The sequence below is a fragment of the Diadema setosum genome, chromosome 19, assembly GCF_964275005.1.
Source record: "Diadema setosum chromosome 19, eeDiaSeto1, whole genome shotgun sequence".
NCBI lineage: Eukaryota > Metazoa > Echinodermata > Echinoidea > Diadematoida > Diadematidae > Diadema > Diadema setosum.
Window position 1 is genome coordinate 9,698,348 of NC_092703.1, and position 16,194 is coordinate 9,714,541.

Genomic DNA, 16,194 nt, shown 5'->3' on the forward strand with positions numbered 1-16,194 from the left:
GTTCTATATTTAGAGCCTGTAGTTTTCTTTTGTTTTTCGTAACCAGTGTTTCGTAGTTTCTGTTCACGAATGGATCATGTTATGTGCATTTTTTTGTTTCTCTTTTTTTTTTCCGTGTTTTCGCTGATGCGGAAGTAGAAAAGGGCAAAATGAAAGGGGAATAGCAAACATGTCATGTCATATCAATTGCATTGACACATTTGTTGTTGTTGTTTAAGTTTGGATAGAATAATAGGAGTAGGCCTACTTCGTACTCTACAATCACCACCTATCAGGTATTGCGACTTTTTTAAACGACATTGACTCAACGATCAATGTTTTTACTGTCAAATTCAAATTATACTGTGCTCAATTAGCTCGTTCAATTCACTCTGTATTTCATTATTATGTACGAAAAAAAAAATCAGAAATAAAATCAAAATCAAATCAAATCAAACGACTTCTGCAAACTAATTATATAATCCACGGGCTAAAATGTAGACCTTTCTAGAAGGAAAAGAGGAGCTCAAAATATTAATATAATGCACATGTTGGTGTTCATTTCATAGATATATACTATCGAAATACTGGTGAGTTTGATTGGTCTAATTACTGAGTAATAGATATCGATTTCTTTTCTATCCTGGTGCGACTTATGTAAAACACACAAACACACACACACACACACACACATATATATATATATATATATATATATGTATATATATATGTATATATATAATTATAAATTAATATCATAATAAGTCCAACATAACATACATATCATGGGTATTTGCTGTGGAAATATAAACCTTTGATACCTACAGTGCTAACAGTCTACCTAAGCCCTGGAATGCTCCGGGTTGGATTTCTGTTATACAATTATATGCAAGAAAGCTGTTGAGAAAATAAAAAAGGAGAGATGATAAAAGATACATTCAGTATATGAATGAGGACATAAGTATTCACAAGAAAATTAACAGGTTTCCAATTTCACAGATTACCCAAGTATGCCAATACAATGACATGAACGTTTTACGTATTCAAACGTCATTTAATCGTCATAATTAATTGTGTATATTTTTATAATTATTATAATATTTATATTGTCACAAATGGCCACACTAGTAGTTATGTACATGGATGATGTACTGTATGCATGGTTGTGTATGCATTATGTGTATGTATACAGGTTGACCAGATTAATGGAGAATTTTCTATTTGGTATAGCTACAGTACATGCACGTGACAGGAAATACATTTTAGCTCACTCAATCTAGAATGATCTCTCACCCAGTCTAAAATGATCTAGGAAGTGCTTACATATTTGGCTGAGTGATGAAAAACAGGATGATAAACATAAATTCAGGGTTCTGGAAATCTCTTGAAGTCACCAGTATATGCAAGTGGTAGAATAGTGATGTAGCCCCAGGTTTGAGCAAATTACAGATCATTCCAGAAGGGGTGAATGGACCTATATAAGCCACAAAAATTCTGAAGTGGGCAGAGTATCCAACACCTCTGCTCTGAGAGTTACGTCACTTCTGGCTCTGAAGCGACTTCTGATAGTCAGTCCTGTGATACCTGCTGATCTGTTATATTTGTGGAGATAAGGCTTGGGAGACATTTTGCCTACAGAGAATTAATTTGCCAACATTGGATATAGACTCCAGTTTTATGTTGATGGACATTGCGGCGTAAAAGCTGTGACGGGCTGGATTCCTAGCTGGATATTATTAGCTGGATCATCATTCACGCATCGACTGGACGCGGTCTTCATATAACGTTTGGATTCTGCACGTATCGCTGTGGACTTATACCCTGGATTTTTACCCTGGATCTATACCCTGGATTATTGTAACCTGCGCCTCTTAATTTACGTCGGAGGAATCATTCATCGGTGCATCAAAGATCATTCATCTGTGCATCAAACATCGTCTTTGGACATTTCCAGGGAATTACATGGACCTTGTGATTTAAGAATTGCCTGTAATGCATGTAAATTGTCTTTTGTGCGATCATTCTCAGTGTGATTTTGGTCGTAACAACATGCATATATATATATATATATATATATATATATATATATATATATATATAATGTATATATATGACCCTGCACCACAAAACAAACAAAAAGTCGCCAGAAATGAATTTTTAGTTAAGACCATATTCTGAAAAAGCAGACTTTAAGCTTTAAAATGGTGTATAACTCAATTCAAATGGACTCTTCTAACCTGTCTAAATATTTGAAAGAAAGCGCAAACTCAGGAAAAGTGTGAACTGAGAAAAGAGGCTCTGAAGCACAGTGTCTATTCAAGCGCTTAATCTTTACCAAGCCGTGCTGGCTGTTCGATGAATGGGACAAAAAACAGGAAGTAAACCACCGGAGTAACAACAATGAAGGGATTATCAGATTAAACTGAAATTAAATATGCTTTATTAACACATTCTGTCCACAATTAATGCCAACTTTCAAAGCAGTGGCATTATTATTTCAAAAGTTATTAGAGTTGAAAGTGAAGAGTGTGTACAAGGTTTTTCAGAAATGAAAAGGGGACTCCAAAGACACACATAATCACACAATTCTACCAAAAATGTTCAAAATAAACTGCTAAAAAACACACTTTCCTGCCCGTTTTATGATCCCATTTTTTTTTTCATAATGTAGAAGAAGACTTGCTCTTTCAGAAAATATGAAAAAGTCAAGATCGGCTAGGTTGACCCATATCACTTATTTTCAGTCCTCACGCAAAATCAGTGTGTGCGATTTTTTGTTCGTTTTGTGATGCACGGTCACAATTATATATATATATATATATATATATATATATATATATATAATTGTGTATATATATACGTAAGTAGAGTGTGAACTGCAATATGGCTGACAGTGCTCAACTATATAGGAGCCCATGTAGTACAATGTATAGTAGGATGGAAGGCGTTGCTTTAAGCAACGCCTTCCATCCTACTATACATTGTACTATACATATATATACATATATATATATGTGTGTGTGTGTGTGTGTGTGTGTGTTTGTGTGTGCGTGTGTGTTTGTGGATATAGTGTACAAATTAAAGCAAACAGACACACTAACATCGCCGCAGCGGTGTCCAGGCCCTTGAATGTCCCACTCTCCAGAGATGAAATACGATTATGCGACATATCCCTGTGTTCAAATTGATGATAAAGAAGACTCGGTTACCGTATGTATTAGTGTAGAATAATCATAATACAGTATAAGTACGTAATTACCATTATTACATACTGTTATCTATTGTAGCATAAGGATTATTTTCGTATGATTAGAGAAACAGAGAAAATCTTTATGATGAAATCTTTATAGAATATCTTTGTTTTATAGGTTCAAAAAAGCTGTCATATATAAGAGGGTAATAAAAAAAATAGAAAAATAAAAGACACGCTATATTTTTCTATTAATTGAATGGGAATACGTGTCCGCATTGATTATGATTGTTTGCGTTGTCCCAACGTTTTGAAGGACACAAGCGTAAGTAGGAAGATCAATTTTGAAATATATATTAAATCTTCTTGAAGCAATAATCCGTTTTCGCATAGTTTTACAAAATTTAATGTGCTAAAGTTACGCATAATTATTATGTGACAATGATTTCTACCAAACATGCAGCCGGAATACTTACAATCCTTCTATCAAAAGGCCGTCATTGGCGCTGAAGTCAAATGATGTAATGTCGTTCTGCAAAAGGAGCCTTCCGTTTAAAAGAAACTATCAATGCGCAGCAAGTCAATGATTTTTGTCTGTCTTCTTAATACGTAAACATTGTTCCCCACTTCATTTCATCTGTTTATTTAAACAAGTTTGCATTAAGTATGGTGCAATGTATTGCATGGTTATGTCAAAAAAACAACAACAACAGGTTAATAGCAGTACAGGTCTTATAGCCTTCAGAGTATGATAACTTTGACGAGACTATCAACCATGTCCTTTTAATGATTATGTCAAGATTTCAAAGATACTGCTGATCGTTATTTACGTTTGCGCAGAGTTGCGTGCACATTTTTCACATAATACCTCATGTCAGGAAATAGAGGGGGGGGGGAACCACACATACACAGGAGAGAATTACCGACAGTTTGGGCAAAATGTACCTCCGATGTACAACTACACTCCTTATGGTTATTTCGAATGTAGATAAAATATGTTCACGTATATTAATATGAATGTACGTACATACGTTGTGCATTTTCTTTTAAATACTTACAGGAAAGAAATTCTTTTGGCACCGGCGAATTCCCTGCCACCAATTCTTTGGATATTATTGTCCGAAAGATCCCTTTAGTCAGAGGAATTTAAAATGGAACATAGAATATATATAAAATGTATTGATGCAATTAGGACACGTTGCCCTCATGGTAAGCAAAGAAATTATTAAAACACACACGCACACACTCACAAAGTAGTGTCAGTAGATTGCACATCTTTTTTAACACAATGTACAGAATTTAAGATCACATTATGCTCACAAATATGAATATTGACATTATTTCAAAATTATTATGAATTACTTACAAGAGTAGCAGTGCCAAGCCACTGAATGCGTGATCCTCAATTAGTGTGATACCATTGTTCGCCAGCGTCCTTATGTTGGAAACAACAAGAAAACATTAATAAACTTGTGAATTTCCACTTATTCCCGACAAGGTCATTATCCTATTTCCACTTTTTAACCAAAGTAGTTCACAATAGTTTTACACAACGACAGTCACATTGATTCACCAACACGAACGCTAACCTTTTGCGATACATTTTCGAAATTAAAAATATAAATCTCGTCAGTGATATGAAATTAGTTGATATTATTTTTGCGTTGTGTTCATGGCAGTAAAAATAAAGTCGGAAGAAATAGAATGATTGAGAAGAACAAAATACATAACGTAAATGCGTAATGAACAAAGAAAACAAGCAATTATGAATTCAAAATTTCGAAATGAAATATTATCATATTTATAGATGTGGTTGTTATTTTGTCAAGCTAAAGAAAAGAATGAATCGTTTGATATTTATCACCGAATATTATTCATGGGTTTGTAATGAAATGATAGGAAAGTTTCTTGACGAGATGATGTCCTTCAAGAACTTTGAATCATAAGTAAAAAGCGAGCCTTAGAGGATTTTCAGTTAATGTCAATGGATATCAAAACAAATGGTAATCTCAAACACAGGCACATAAGCCTAAATTCTATTACATGTCGCATTATTGGAAACATGTTTCACCAAACCTACAAAATTCGGGAAAAAATACATTAGTGATTTTTATCAAATTTTGCCCCCACAAAAAAAAAAAAAAAAAAAAATATATATATATATATATATATATTCGCTTTGGATTGCTTTGTAACTCATGAAAATTGGATGTTTAGGAAACACCGAAAAACAACAACAACAACAACAACGAAATAACATTAATGCACATGGAAAAGACATGAAAGAACACACACACAACGTTTCAGGTTGAGTGTTTATTTAGGTGCGTTATTCCGCTCTTTCATTGCACGAGGAATATTGGAGGGGTTCCGAAATACGATAAATCAATGTTAGGATATTACAGAAGCAAATATTAGATAATAGTAGACCTATGCCCGCTCACAATATAATTTAATGTGATGATGCCAAAGTTTCAAAGTTACTGCTTACTGGTTTCAAAGTTTTAATGTACATTTATAATGTTAATTGTTTCAGAAAACACCTCATCCCAAAATGCATATTTCCGGCCTACTAGAAAATCACCTCTTGCGAACTTACGTGGGCTTTGTAAAGCTGGGTCACTTTTTGGTGTTGCAAATTTCGGTCTAAAAACAGAGTGCTCATAGGTCAGAGGGTGATGGCGTTTCAAAGAAATCAGTTATCTCAGTCAGTTAGTGGAAATATCAAATATCATTTTAAGAGCATCATCCTTTTCTCGACATTATATCCCTAGAAAGCAGACCTTTTTAAATTCTTAATCCGTAAAAAAAAAATCAAATTCCATACAGAAACAAAGTAATACAGGACTATACTTACAGCCACAGAAGGTTCTCGAGGCCACGGAACAAATGTTTTCCAATCTTCTTGATTTTATTACTCGACAGGTCTCTGACACAAAGGGAAGACGAGGATATATCATCAAGCATAATGTATGCACTTTTCCTCGCTGTGCGCTTCAGTGTAAAACATGAGTAAGTATTGAAAACGATACACTCATAAAAAAGTAGACGTTTTGCCCACAAATACAACATATACACAAAGCAACAAAAAAAAGTAAACATTTTTTCAAGTTTATATTTCTCACAGAAAATTCGGCTAAAAGTTAATGTATTATATACGATATGAAAGGTAATTTCATTGACTTTCACCCTGGAGGGTCAATAAAAAGGGAAACTTAACGCATGAATGAACACCTTTGTTTTTCTCTTCCAAGGCACAAAAGTAAAAATTGCAAAAATGAACAAGTTATCATTTATGCGTAAGTGCTATTCCATGTAACCATGGTAACGATGAGAACAAAAGATAAATTTAACACAATAAAAACATGAATTAAGTTGCAAAAATAAAACCATTATCCCTGCAATGTCCTTGAAGCCAAAAAGATTTTTAAAAATAATGGAGGTAAATGAGGAATCTTCTGTCAAATCCAGAGTCAAATGAAATGAGAGAGGAAGCAATATTACCACCGATTTTTCAAAATTAGGAAATTGAAAATGATATTCGGTTCTTGAATTTTTCTCATGAATTTCTAAATTACTAATTAAATGAATGAAATAAAGATATTATGTTCTTTGCGCTTTTATTCCCTGTGTCATTTGAAGCCATGGGCTTGATTTGACAAAGAATTCTTATTTCCCCCCCTTAGTTTCCAACTTTGATTTTGTTTGAAACAAAGAGAACGAAAACTTATTTTTGCTATTTCATTATGTCTCTTTTTGTCTTAAACTGGTCTTTATTTGTCATTGTTATCTTGAAGGGCATATGAAAATGAAAATGAAAATGTCAATTTATACAATTTTTACTTTTGTTATTTGGAGTACAGAAACGAATGTGTTCACTCATGCGTCAAATTGTCATTTATATTGACCTACTAGGTTGATAGCCAATTAAAGTACCTGTAATATGGTATACTTTTTTTAAATAATACATTGATTTTCATCAAAATTTTCTATGAAAAATATGAACTTGAAAAAGTGTTTACTTTCTTCTTTTGCTGAGCGTACATATACATATATCAGGAAGAGTCTACATACCATTTGATCGTACAGGTCTGCAAATTGAAAAATAAAAAAAATAAGGCTCCAGGGTAAAATTATATTGACTGCGTGCATTAAGCCCGTGATGCAACGTCAGTCTCGTGGGCCTTGTTTGTCTATAATATAGCGTCGGACTCGTGGGCTGTATGACTCGTGGGTGTTGGACTCGTGACGTGCACCCACCAATAAGGAGATGAGTTTTGATGGATACACTTTATTACAAGACAGCGAAATCATTCTAAAAATAGTTTTCCTTTCTAGTGCACCGGCGTATAACGCATCAAGAAGACCAGTGACATGCTCGCGTTTGCCAACCTGACAAAAAAAAAAAAAAAAAAAAAAAAAAAAACTTTCCCGCTCGGTTCTGAGCTCGTTGGAGGTGCAGAATTTCAACGGCCATGATTTTTTTTTTTTTTAAAAGTAAGAAATTTACATCGTTCAGATATAAATACATGGGCAGCATGCCGATATACTTCCTTATTTATACATGGCATGTCTAGACGCGTAAATATGAGCGTCCGAACAGCAAACGGACATGCTTCCTTATTCATATTAGGGCCTGGACAGATGCGTGCACATAAGGGTCAGGACAACTTGTCCGTATGCCTTTATGGCCTAATGTACGTGATATATTATAAAACTGAAATACAATGATGTAACATGCTTGTCCATTTTCATAACGGAATCAAATGCGACACCTACTGTGTATAATCCTGGTGATCCTGGGAAAGAAGATATTATAAACTCATACAATATGTCATGACATTGCCGATTTCAAAGAGGGAGCGCTTAACTTAAGGATAAAGCAAACACATAAACAATGAATTCGGTCTTTTGGTCCTTTAACTTCTATATATCAGCTGTACATATTCAATTGCAATGAGCTAGCACATGTACATGTCGTTTGGATAAAAAAAAAATCATCCAGTCACTGAGTTGAATGATAATTTCATACTTTCGTAAACATCCACTTTCAACATACAAGCCCGTTCCTATACGGCTGCAACAAAATAGAGAAAGGAAAACAAATCATATATGGGAAATTCTCCTTTTTCTCTCTCTTTGAGGCGTGTTGATATTTTCCATGACATTAACAATATCAAATATCTCTTGACGGCTGTAATTATTTACCAGGCCTTGGTGGTCACTACATTGATTTAAAAATGTGTAGACAGAGTAGGCCTACGATATATCAGTTACCACCGCTCCTATGTCTCGGAGAGCCTAATGAGATCGTAGACATAATGGAGGAGAAAATTACAAAGTAACGCTAATTTTTGTATGTAGTATCGTTAAGTTTTTATTCCTTCAAAAAACAAACAAACAAACTTTGTTTTCTTTTATGAATCAACTTCTCCGTACTCACAGTGCTGTGAGACTTCCACCAAGTCCGTCAAATGCGCCCTGTTCGATTACTTTGATGTCGTTGTTGCTTAGGTAGCTTTTTTTTTTAAAAACACGATTATTGAATGGAAATAGAAAGAACAAAGGGAAAAAAAATCACATAAACAATAAACATGATATAGACTAAAATACTAATATTGTGCAGGCTTTCTGTAGGGTTTTTCACTCTAACAACCCTCATGTGGATTAAAATAGAGGAAAACAGTTTGAGATAAGATAGGTGTACACTTCAAATCATCGCCTTTACCTGTATACTGCACTGAATGCACGCTCTTGTAAAAGTCTGCCGGGGGAAGGGGGCTTATCAAATTAGTTTCTTAACAGAATAAGTACTATTTTGATAGACTTGGTAGATTTACAGTAATAGTCGTATTCTTATATCAAATAGGACTTTAACTATATCAGTTTATATAATCAGACTGGCAAAATTATTAAAAACCAATATCCGACTGTTCATCTTTGCTGGACTATTCGATAGGAAACATAAGTTTATTCTCCATATACCAGGAAAGTACTTGCTGATATTGCCAGTGATAATCAATTATTCAGGCAGTCCTACGTATGAAACGAAATAATTTGTTCACATGTTGTGTCATTTCTCCAAATTGTATACTTATTTTTAATTTCCTTCATTTCTATCATACAAAGGATGATGAAATACAAACATACATGTTGATTGAGTCAGTGCATCAATATTGGTAAAATACATCAGTGAAAGTTTGAGGAAAATGGAAAATCCGTTCAAAAGTTATGAATTTTTGAAATTTTGGCGACGAGACCGCTGGATTAGAAGACTACTGCAAATAATAATGTTTTAGCAGTCCCCTCCATTTCCGACCTTTTCTTTGTTATGATTCAGTCACATTCTGCCCATGTATTTCTTCAACTAGTATGTTTATTGATTCATGTAGACAAATGACGTGTATCTAAATTTCATTTGGAAATGTCAAAGTTACATTGTACTTAATTTGTTTATATGAAATTGTCATATTATATGCTTTGGCCGGAAATGAAATAAAAATGAAATGAAATGAAATGACTTAAGAGATAAGTCGACTGATCTCACATTATGCTACAAAAGTGAATAATATGTTGAATATTCTTTATATTTTCTTTATATCGTAGTGCATATGTGAGTGATGTCATGATCTGCAATAGTCTTTTGATCAAACGGTCTCGTCACCAAAATTAAAAAAAAAAAAAAAACCTTTTGAATGGATCATCCGATTTTCCTCAAACTTTTCACTGATGTATTTTACTAACATTGTTGCATTCACTCAATCAACATGTATTGAGGTTTCATTCTCCTTTATATAAGCAATTAATTTCACCAATTGTGATTGACTGGACATTGCAAATAGGATTCGATTCTACAAGGAATTCATTCTATTTTTGCAGTGAAATAATTACCTATATGAGCAATTGAAATACTGACTTTTACTATATGTTTTGACTTGGTTGAAAAAAACGGTCAAGTTACTAAAGATCTGACTTCAATAGGATTAGAATGAACACCGGCCCGATGCTGTTAAACTTTCAAGGAAGTTAACGACAAACTTGTAAAAGGAATGACTTTCTGAACATACATAGTTTTCACCCCGATGAGTTCTCGCAATGCCCCTCGGTCTATTGTTGATACGCTGGCGTTCAAGCTACCTCTGCATAAATACCAATAAAGATCACGGAGCAGGACAAATAATTACTTATTTTCGATACAAAGACACAATGACAACAATCCAGGTAGACGTAAAAAAAATATGGCACTGATGATCATGCATAAATACCAATAAAGATCACGGAGCAGGACAAATTTCACTTATTTTCGATACAAAGACACAATGACTACAATCCAGGTAGACGTAACGATTAGTAACTGAAATCATTTAGAGCAATCGGAATTCAAATGCGCTGGAGATTACGCTACTTGAAGTTATTTAGAGCAATCGGACTTAAAGATATTTAGAGCAATCGGAATCAAATGCGCCGGAGATTACGCTACTTTATAAAGTATTGCTCCAGCGCATTTGATTCCGATTGCTCTAAATAATTTCAACTACTAATCGTTACGTCTACCTTGATTGTTGTCATTATGTCTTTGTATCGAAAATAAGTGAAATTTGAACAGTGCATCTGATTTTTGTACTTAAATGGTGTAAATCAAAATCTCAGCGAGTTAAACACGTTTACTATTATTTATAAGGAAGATAGTGTGTAAAAAAAAAATGATATTCACTGTTATAAAAAAGAGAGTAATGTAAAAACAGTGGTCCTAAATAGTTTACAACTTGACAGAAAGAACAAACAATTAATTCACATGCATTTTCAAGTAGAATCTTTCATAGCTCTGAGGTTCCTTCATTTCTTTGTTTATTTTTGTTTGAACATTTTATTTCAAGCGATTCATCGTTCATTAATGTAACCAAGTGAAACTAAGAAAAGAAAAATGGCACTGATGATCATGATGATCCGGCTCGCTTTTACTATTTTCCTTCTTTGTTGATATATACTACCATCCATACAGTTTATAAAAGAGGCATCGGAATCGGACAAAGGGCATTACTTTCCCAGATACTTTGTTCTCAAAGAAAAAAAAAACTTTGATACAAACGGGTTAAAAAAAGACAAGCAAGAACACATTGGAGCATTTGCCGAGTGCAACACTTACCGGTACTTATTTCATTTGAGGTACTCACGTGCAGTTAAATTGCTTACTATCTGACACTGGCTGCCAAACCGGACACAGATCTGAATATCAATTGAAGAGTTTTGATAAAGATTGAGGATATGGACGATTCTGTCGCTGGTGCTCTAAAAAAACCTCTCTCTTTTTCTGAACTATGTATACATGCTTCTTTTCATAATATTTTTTCTACAGGGTTGCCTCCTCTTTCGTCTCTTCCTGTTGTGCTGTAATGACCCTGCTGGAAAGAACACAGCGTCGTACAGTGTGTTCACATTGTTGGCTATGTGAAAACGCTCGAATTTGCCAGTGTGAAGATGATTTCACACTGTGGTGTGGTTTTTCACAGAGTGTTCACAAAGTAACATTCGGTTTCACACTGTGAACTAATGATTGAGAATGTGTCCACAATGTTAAAACGTTCGAATTTAACAATGCGAACAGATTTCACAATGTGTTCACAATGTGTCCACACTGTGTTTCACATGGTGTTTCACACTGTGGGACACTGTGTTCTTCCCAGCAGGGCGAAGCTATAAGATAATGATACTTATCTGTGATAAAAACATTAAGATATCTTTAACACTGAGCTCACTCCAGAAAAAGAAACGTCCCGAACAGTCTATCTGAAGAACAATCGTCAATTTCCTGTCCTGTCTAACATGTGCGCAATTTAGCCCTACATTAAATTTATTTGCTGGAACCTATGCCATCACATTTCAGTCATAAGGGCTTAAAGAGCAACAATGGGGAGAAGTGCCGCAAATATACTTTGTGGTAAGGATCAATTACAAACCAGACAAGTGTATCTAAATTAAGACCGGAGATTTGATATCACCCCAGGTCCTTAAACCAAGACCCGCCCGGCGATCTTGATTTGAAGTGCATTGCAGAATCATTCCAAGCAAAACATCTTAAGCGCCATAATTGTTTTTAAATAAAGTCATAAGATAATAAATATGCGATCCGTTTAGATGGCTGGGCGACTCCAGCATCGTGCGTGTAAAAGTCACTGATGTTTATAATTTGGAAGTTGAGAATGGACTGTCCCAAACTTGTCCTCTTCTTTTGCAAGTTTACTCCACTCTGTTGACGTCTCTTGAGCTTCCTTTCTTTGTTTGCATAAAAAAAAAATCATATTTATCGATTTTTTATTTAAATGTTATCACTAATTGCATTATTAATCATTAATGTGTAAGAGAACTGGAGGGAGATAGACATGAGATAGACATTTTGAAAAAAAGAAGGCATTATGATACACTACAATGCGAATATGAAATTAAACACATAAGCAATACTATCAATTCGGCCAAATTTCTTATTAATTGAGGGTATATTAACCATTCATTATCATTATTATGTTAGCATACAAAAAGATACCATCCTCCTTTTAAATTCCATTTCATCCTTAATTATATTCCTACATCTATTTCAGAGGAAGGTGTAAACATTTGTCTTAAAATTCTGGTGGTTTTTCTTTGGAGGGGGGGAATTGGGAGGGGGCAATGATGTGATCTAATGATCTGATGATAATGTAGTAGTATTTCGCAATACTGTAAATGTCGAGTTGTCATCATCCTCAACTTGTCACCCTTACCATCATCAATGGTTGTGCGTTGTAATTACTCTGCAGAATTTTAGGGAAACAATGAAATCCATTGTCAGCCGGACTATAATATTCCCATTCGGGTTCAATCGTAGCTCTAATGGTAGTTGATTTCGATCACGAGCGTGAAAGATAATCGTATCATATCTCAACAGAGCACATCGGTTTGCGGTAGTAGTATTGGAACGTATAAGAACGTAGCTGCACTTACCAAATCGGGGATCCCGATCGTAACGGTCGTGTTTAATAGATCGGTACCAATTGTGCACTCAATCAGGAAAATCCTATATCGGATCGTATTTGAACGGGAGACCAAGTCGTGACGGATTGCATTGCTCGAAATAGATCAATCGTGATCATATCGCATCCAAGCGTACCAACTCGTACGAACCCGTGTATTGACTCCCATTACCTCGTATCCAAACGTTAAAAAGTTAAGATGAGTTGAACAAAACTCCCTCAATCAGTTACGAATGGCCAATCGTGGCGTTCGTAACGGATTGCACGAAAGTGGGAAAGCAGCTTTAGCGAAACATGCGGTTAATGGTTTTTGGCTATTTTAAGATTTGGACAGTTTTTGTTTCTTAAATGTTCGAAATAGATGTGATGTAGAGAAGACATGAAGAGTTTAATCGAAACACGGATTAAGCGCTATCATCAAGCATTTTAAAATCCAGCATCAGATACGGAAAATAAAAACCTTTCCAGTCATGCCTTACTTGTTTACATTACAAGGAACATTCTTGGAGTAATGAGTAAGAATATTTCTTATTTTCTTATTTCATTTGTTATTTTTAACGACTTTAATCGCAAATACTACAAATTAAAGAGAATGGAGTTAATTTATTTTGCGATCAAACCCTTAACCCACCTGTCAAGGAAGCGAGGCATGCGGACAGCAAGCCCATCATGATCACCAGCAGGGATCCAAAGATCACGGCACCATCCATTTCGCGATGTCACACGCTGACGGTTAAACGACAAGTGTGCGAGACATCGATTGGTTGGAATAATGAGGTATATAACATCGATATTCACCGAACTGGTTTCTGACGACACCCAAAAGGAAATGATGATATCCGCCTGGGGCGTACTTTTTTCCCGGGGGGAGGGGGAGTATTTCATAAGACTATCTGGGTCTGCACTTTCTTTGTCACTTTTTTTTTTTGATAATTCTTTATTCGAATTTCGTTCAATTTCATATCACAGAAACAGAAACGTTCACAGAAACAAAAACAAAACATACAAAGACAAACTGCATTATACACAAACATTGTACAAAATAACGTCAATCTTACACTAAGAACAAAATGCAGTAACACCAACATTGTGCAAACTAATGTCAAACTTACATTGTAACTCTTTTAACCAAGGAAACGAAATCCGCTATTTGTTTTTTTAAACACACACACACACACACACACACACACACACACACAATTATGCACTCACACGATAATAACATAATATATAAACATTGTTTTCTTTTTTCTTTTTTTCAGAACAAGGTCATGGGTAATTGGCACATAATGTCAATTGTTAATTCATCGGTATGAACTAACCCTCGACGCCAACTCCGTCCACCTCCTCCAAGTAAATAACTACATGAACATAAAAAAAGAAAATTACAAAACAACTGCAAAAAGGGGTAATAAGTATAGAGACATTTATTTTCTTTTTCCAATGGAAGTAGAGACAAAATTTAACGAAGAGTACCATTTGCGGAACCATAATAAGGGGTGCAAGTCACGAGACAGAAACCCACGAGTCATACGGCCCACGAGTTATACAGCTCACGAGTCATACAGCCCATGAGGTATACCATGGGGCCATGGTTATACAGCTCACGAGTCATACAGCCTATTAGTTCGACACTAAAGAAGACCCACGAGACCGACACATTAAGCCCCGTGTTGTATCTGTCGAACTCGTGGGATGTTTTTACCTGGTGTCAAACTCATGGGATTTATTTAGTTTTGAATACTTTGTAATTTGTAGCCCTCTAATGATCCGCGCGTGTTCAAATCAATCCAATATATTCTCATTTTTTTTTTCTTGCACAAAACATAACATAAGAGAATTAGATATGATCTTGATTTCACAATATTTGACTGCAAAGTAATAATGCAAAATGATTAAGAATTGACAGCATGTACAGATGTAAACATAGTTTTAAACCAGACTTTTGTTGCATTAGAGAAAAAAAATGAGGGGTCCTCTAAAGAGCAGTGCTTGTATGCCGTGAAAATTCATGCAATCGACCCAAAACGTTGACTTTCTGAATTACCAAAGTAAAATATACAGAAATTCAAAACAGGACAGACATTACAGGACAGACAGAAAGGACAGAAGAAAAAACAAACAAACAAACACAGAAGCACAGCAATATGGCATATTTGTGATTGCAAATGTAGATGTAAATACTAATGCCTACTAGCTGATAATGAAGAATCTCAACAAGGATGATCAAGAAAGTGGCTCGGCATAGCTGATGATTCAACATAAACATTATTATAGTTTCAAACTATTCTTCTATTAGATGTTCTTTACCCCCAGAGGGCCCTACATTCTACAAACATTTCTTTGTCTTTTCATTGGGCCCCTAGATTTTTCGTAAATTGCATGTTATCATTGTTTACTTCACTTTGATCACTTTTGTATCCATGACAAAGTATAATTAATATAAGGTTCCACTATTGTTGTATATCAGTACTCTTCATTTCACATTGTCTTGTTTACTTTATTCTCTGCAACGAAAAAAAAAAGCGATATGCATTGATGTATTTTTGTCTCAAAATGAAATAGATTTGAATTGATTTGAGTTTGAATCGAATTCATTTGACGACAAAGAGTCAACAATGACCTTTGAATTTTCGAACTACAATTCCCTGTTGGACAATAAGAACATGTTTTGTAGTACTGGTTTAGAGTTTACTGCATTAACACGTGATTAAAATTTAGAATGAAAATTAAAATTTACAAAATTTACAATTACACGGGATTTACAATGTATGCAACCATCTTAAACTGTTTACCATTGGGAACAGTGATTTAAAAAAATGCTCGAGATATCACATCATTGATGCATATGTGTAGGTCAGTTGTATCACAAAACATCCTACCATATAACAATTTCGTAATAAAGCCTAAAATATAAGGAGATATCACTATTTTCCCATTAAACAATAACTGTAGAGGGTTTACATTTTAACTATTGTTCATATTTTGTACATTTAAAAATAATTTACATCAATTATT

At 34.6% G+C, this 16,194-nt stretch overlaps 1 protein-coding gene across 1 annotated transcript in view; it reads right to left on the reverse strand.

The window, feature by feature from the left end:
• The window catches only part of LOC140242995 (G-protein coupled receptor GRL101-like), a 44,874-nt gene extending 30,988 nt beyond the window's left edge, over positions 1–13,886 (reverse strand). The window contains exons 1-2 of the mRNA XM_072322734.1: positions 13,808–13,886; positions 11,344–11,395 (exon numbers count right to left, since the gene is read on the reverse strand). Coding sequence (XP_072178835.1) covers positions 11,344–11,395; positions 13,808–13,886 — 131 coding nt within the window. The remainder of the gene's footprint in view (positions 1–11,343; positions 11,396–13,807) is intronic.
• Between the last annotated feature and the right edge of the window lie 2,308 nt (positions 13,887–16,194).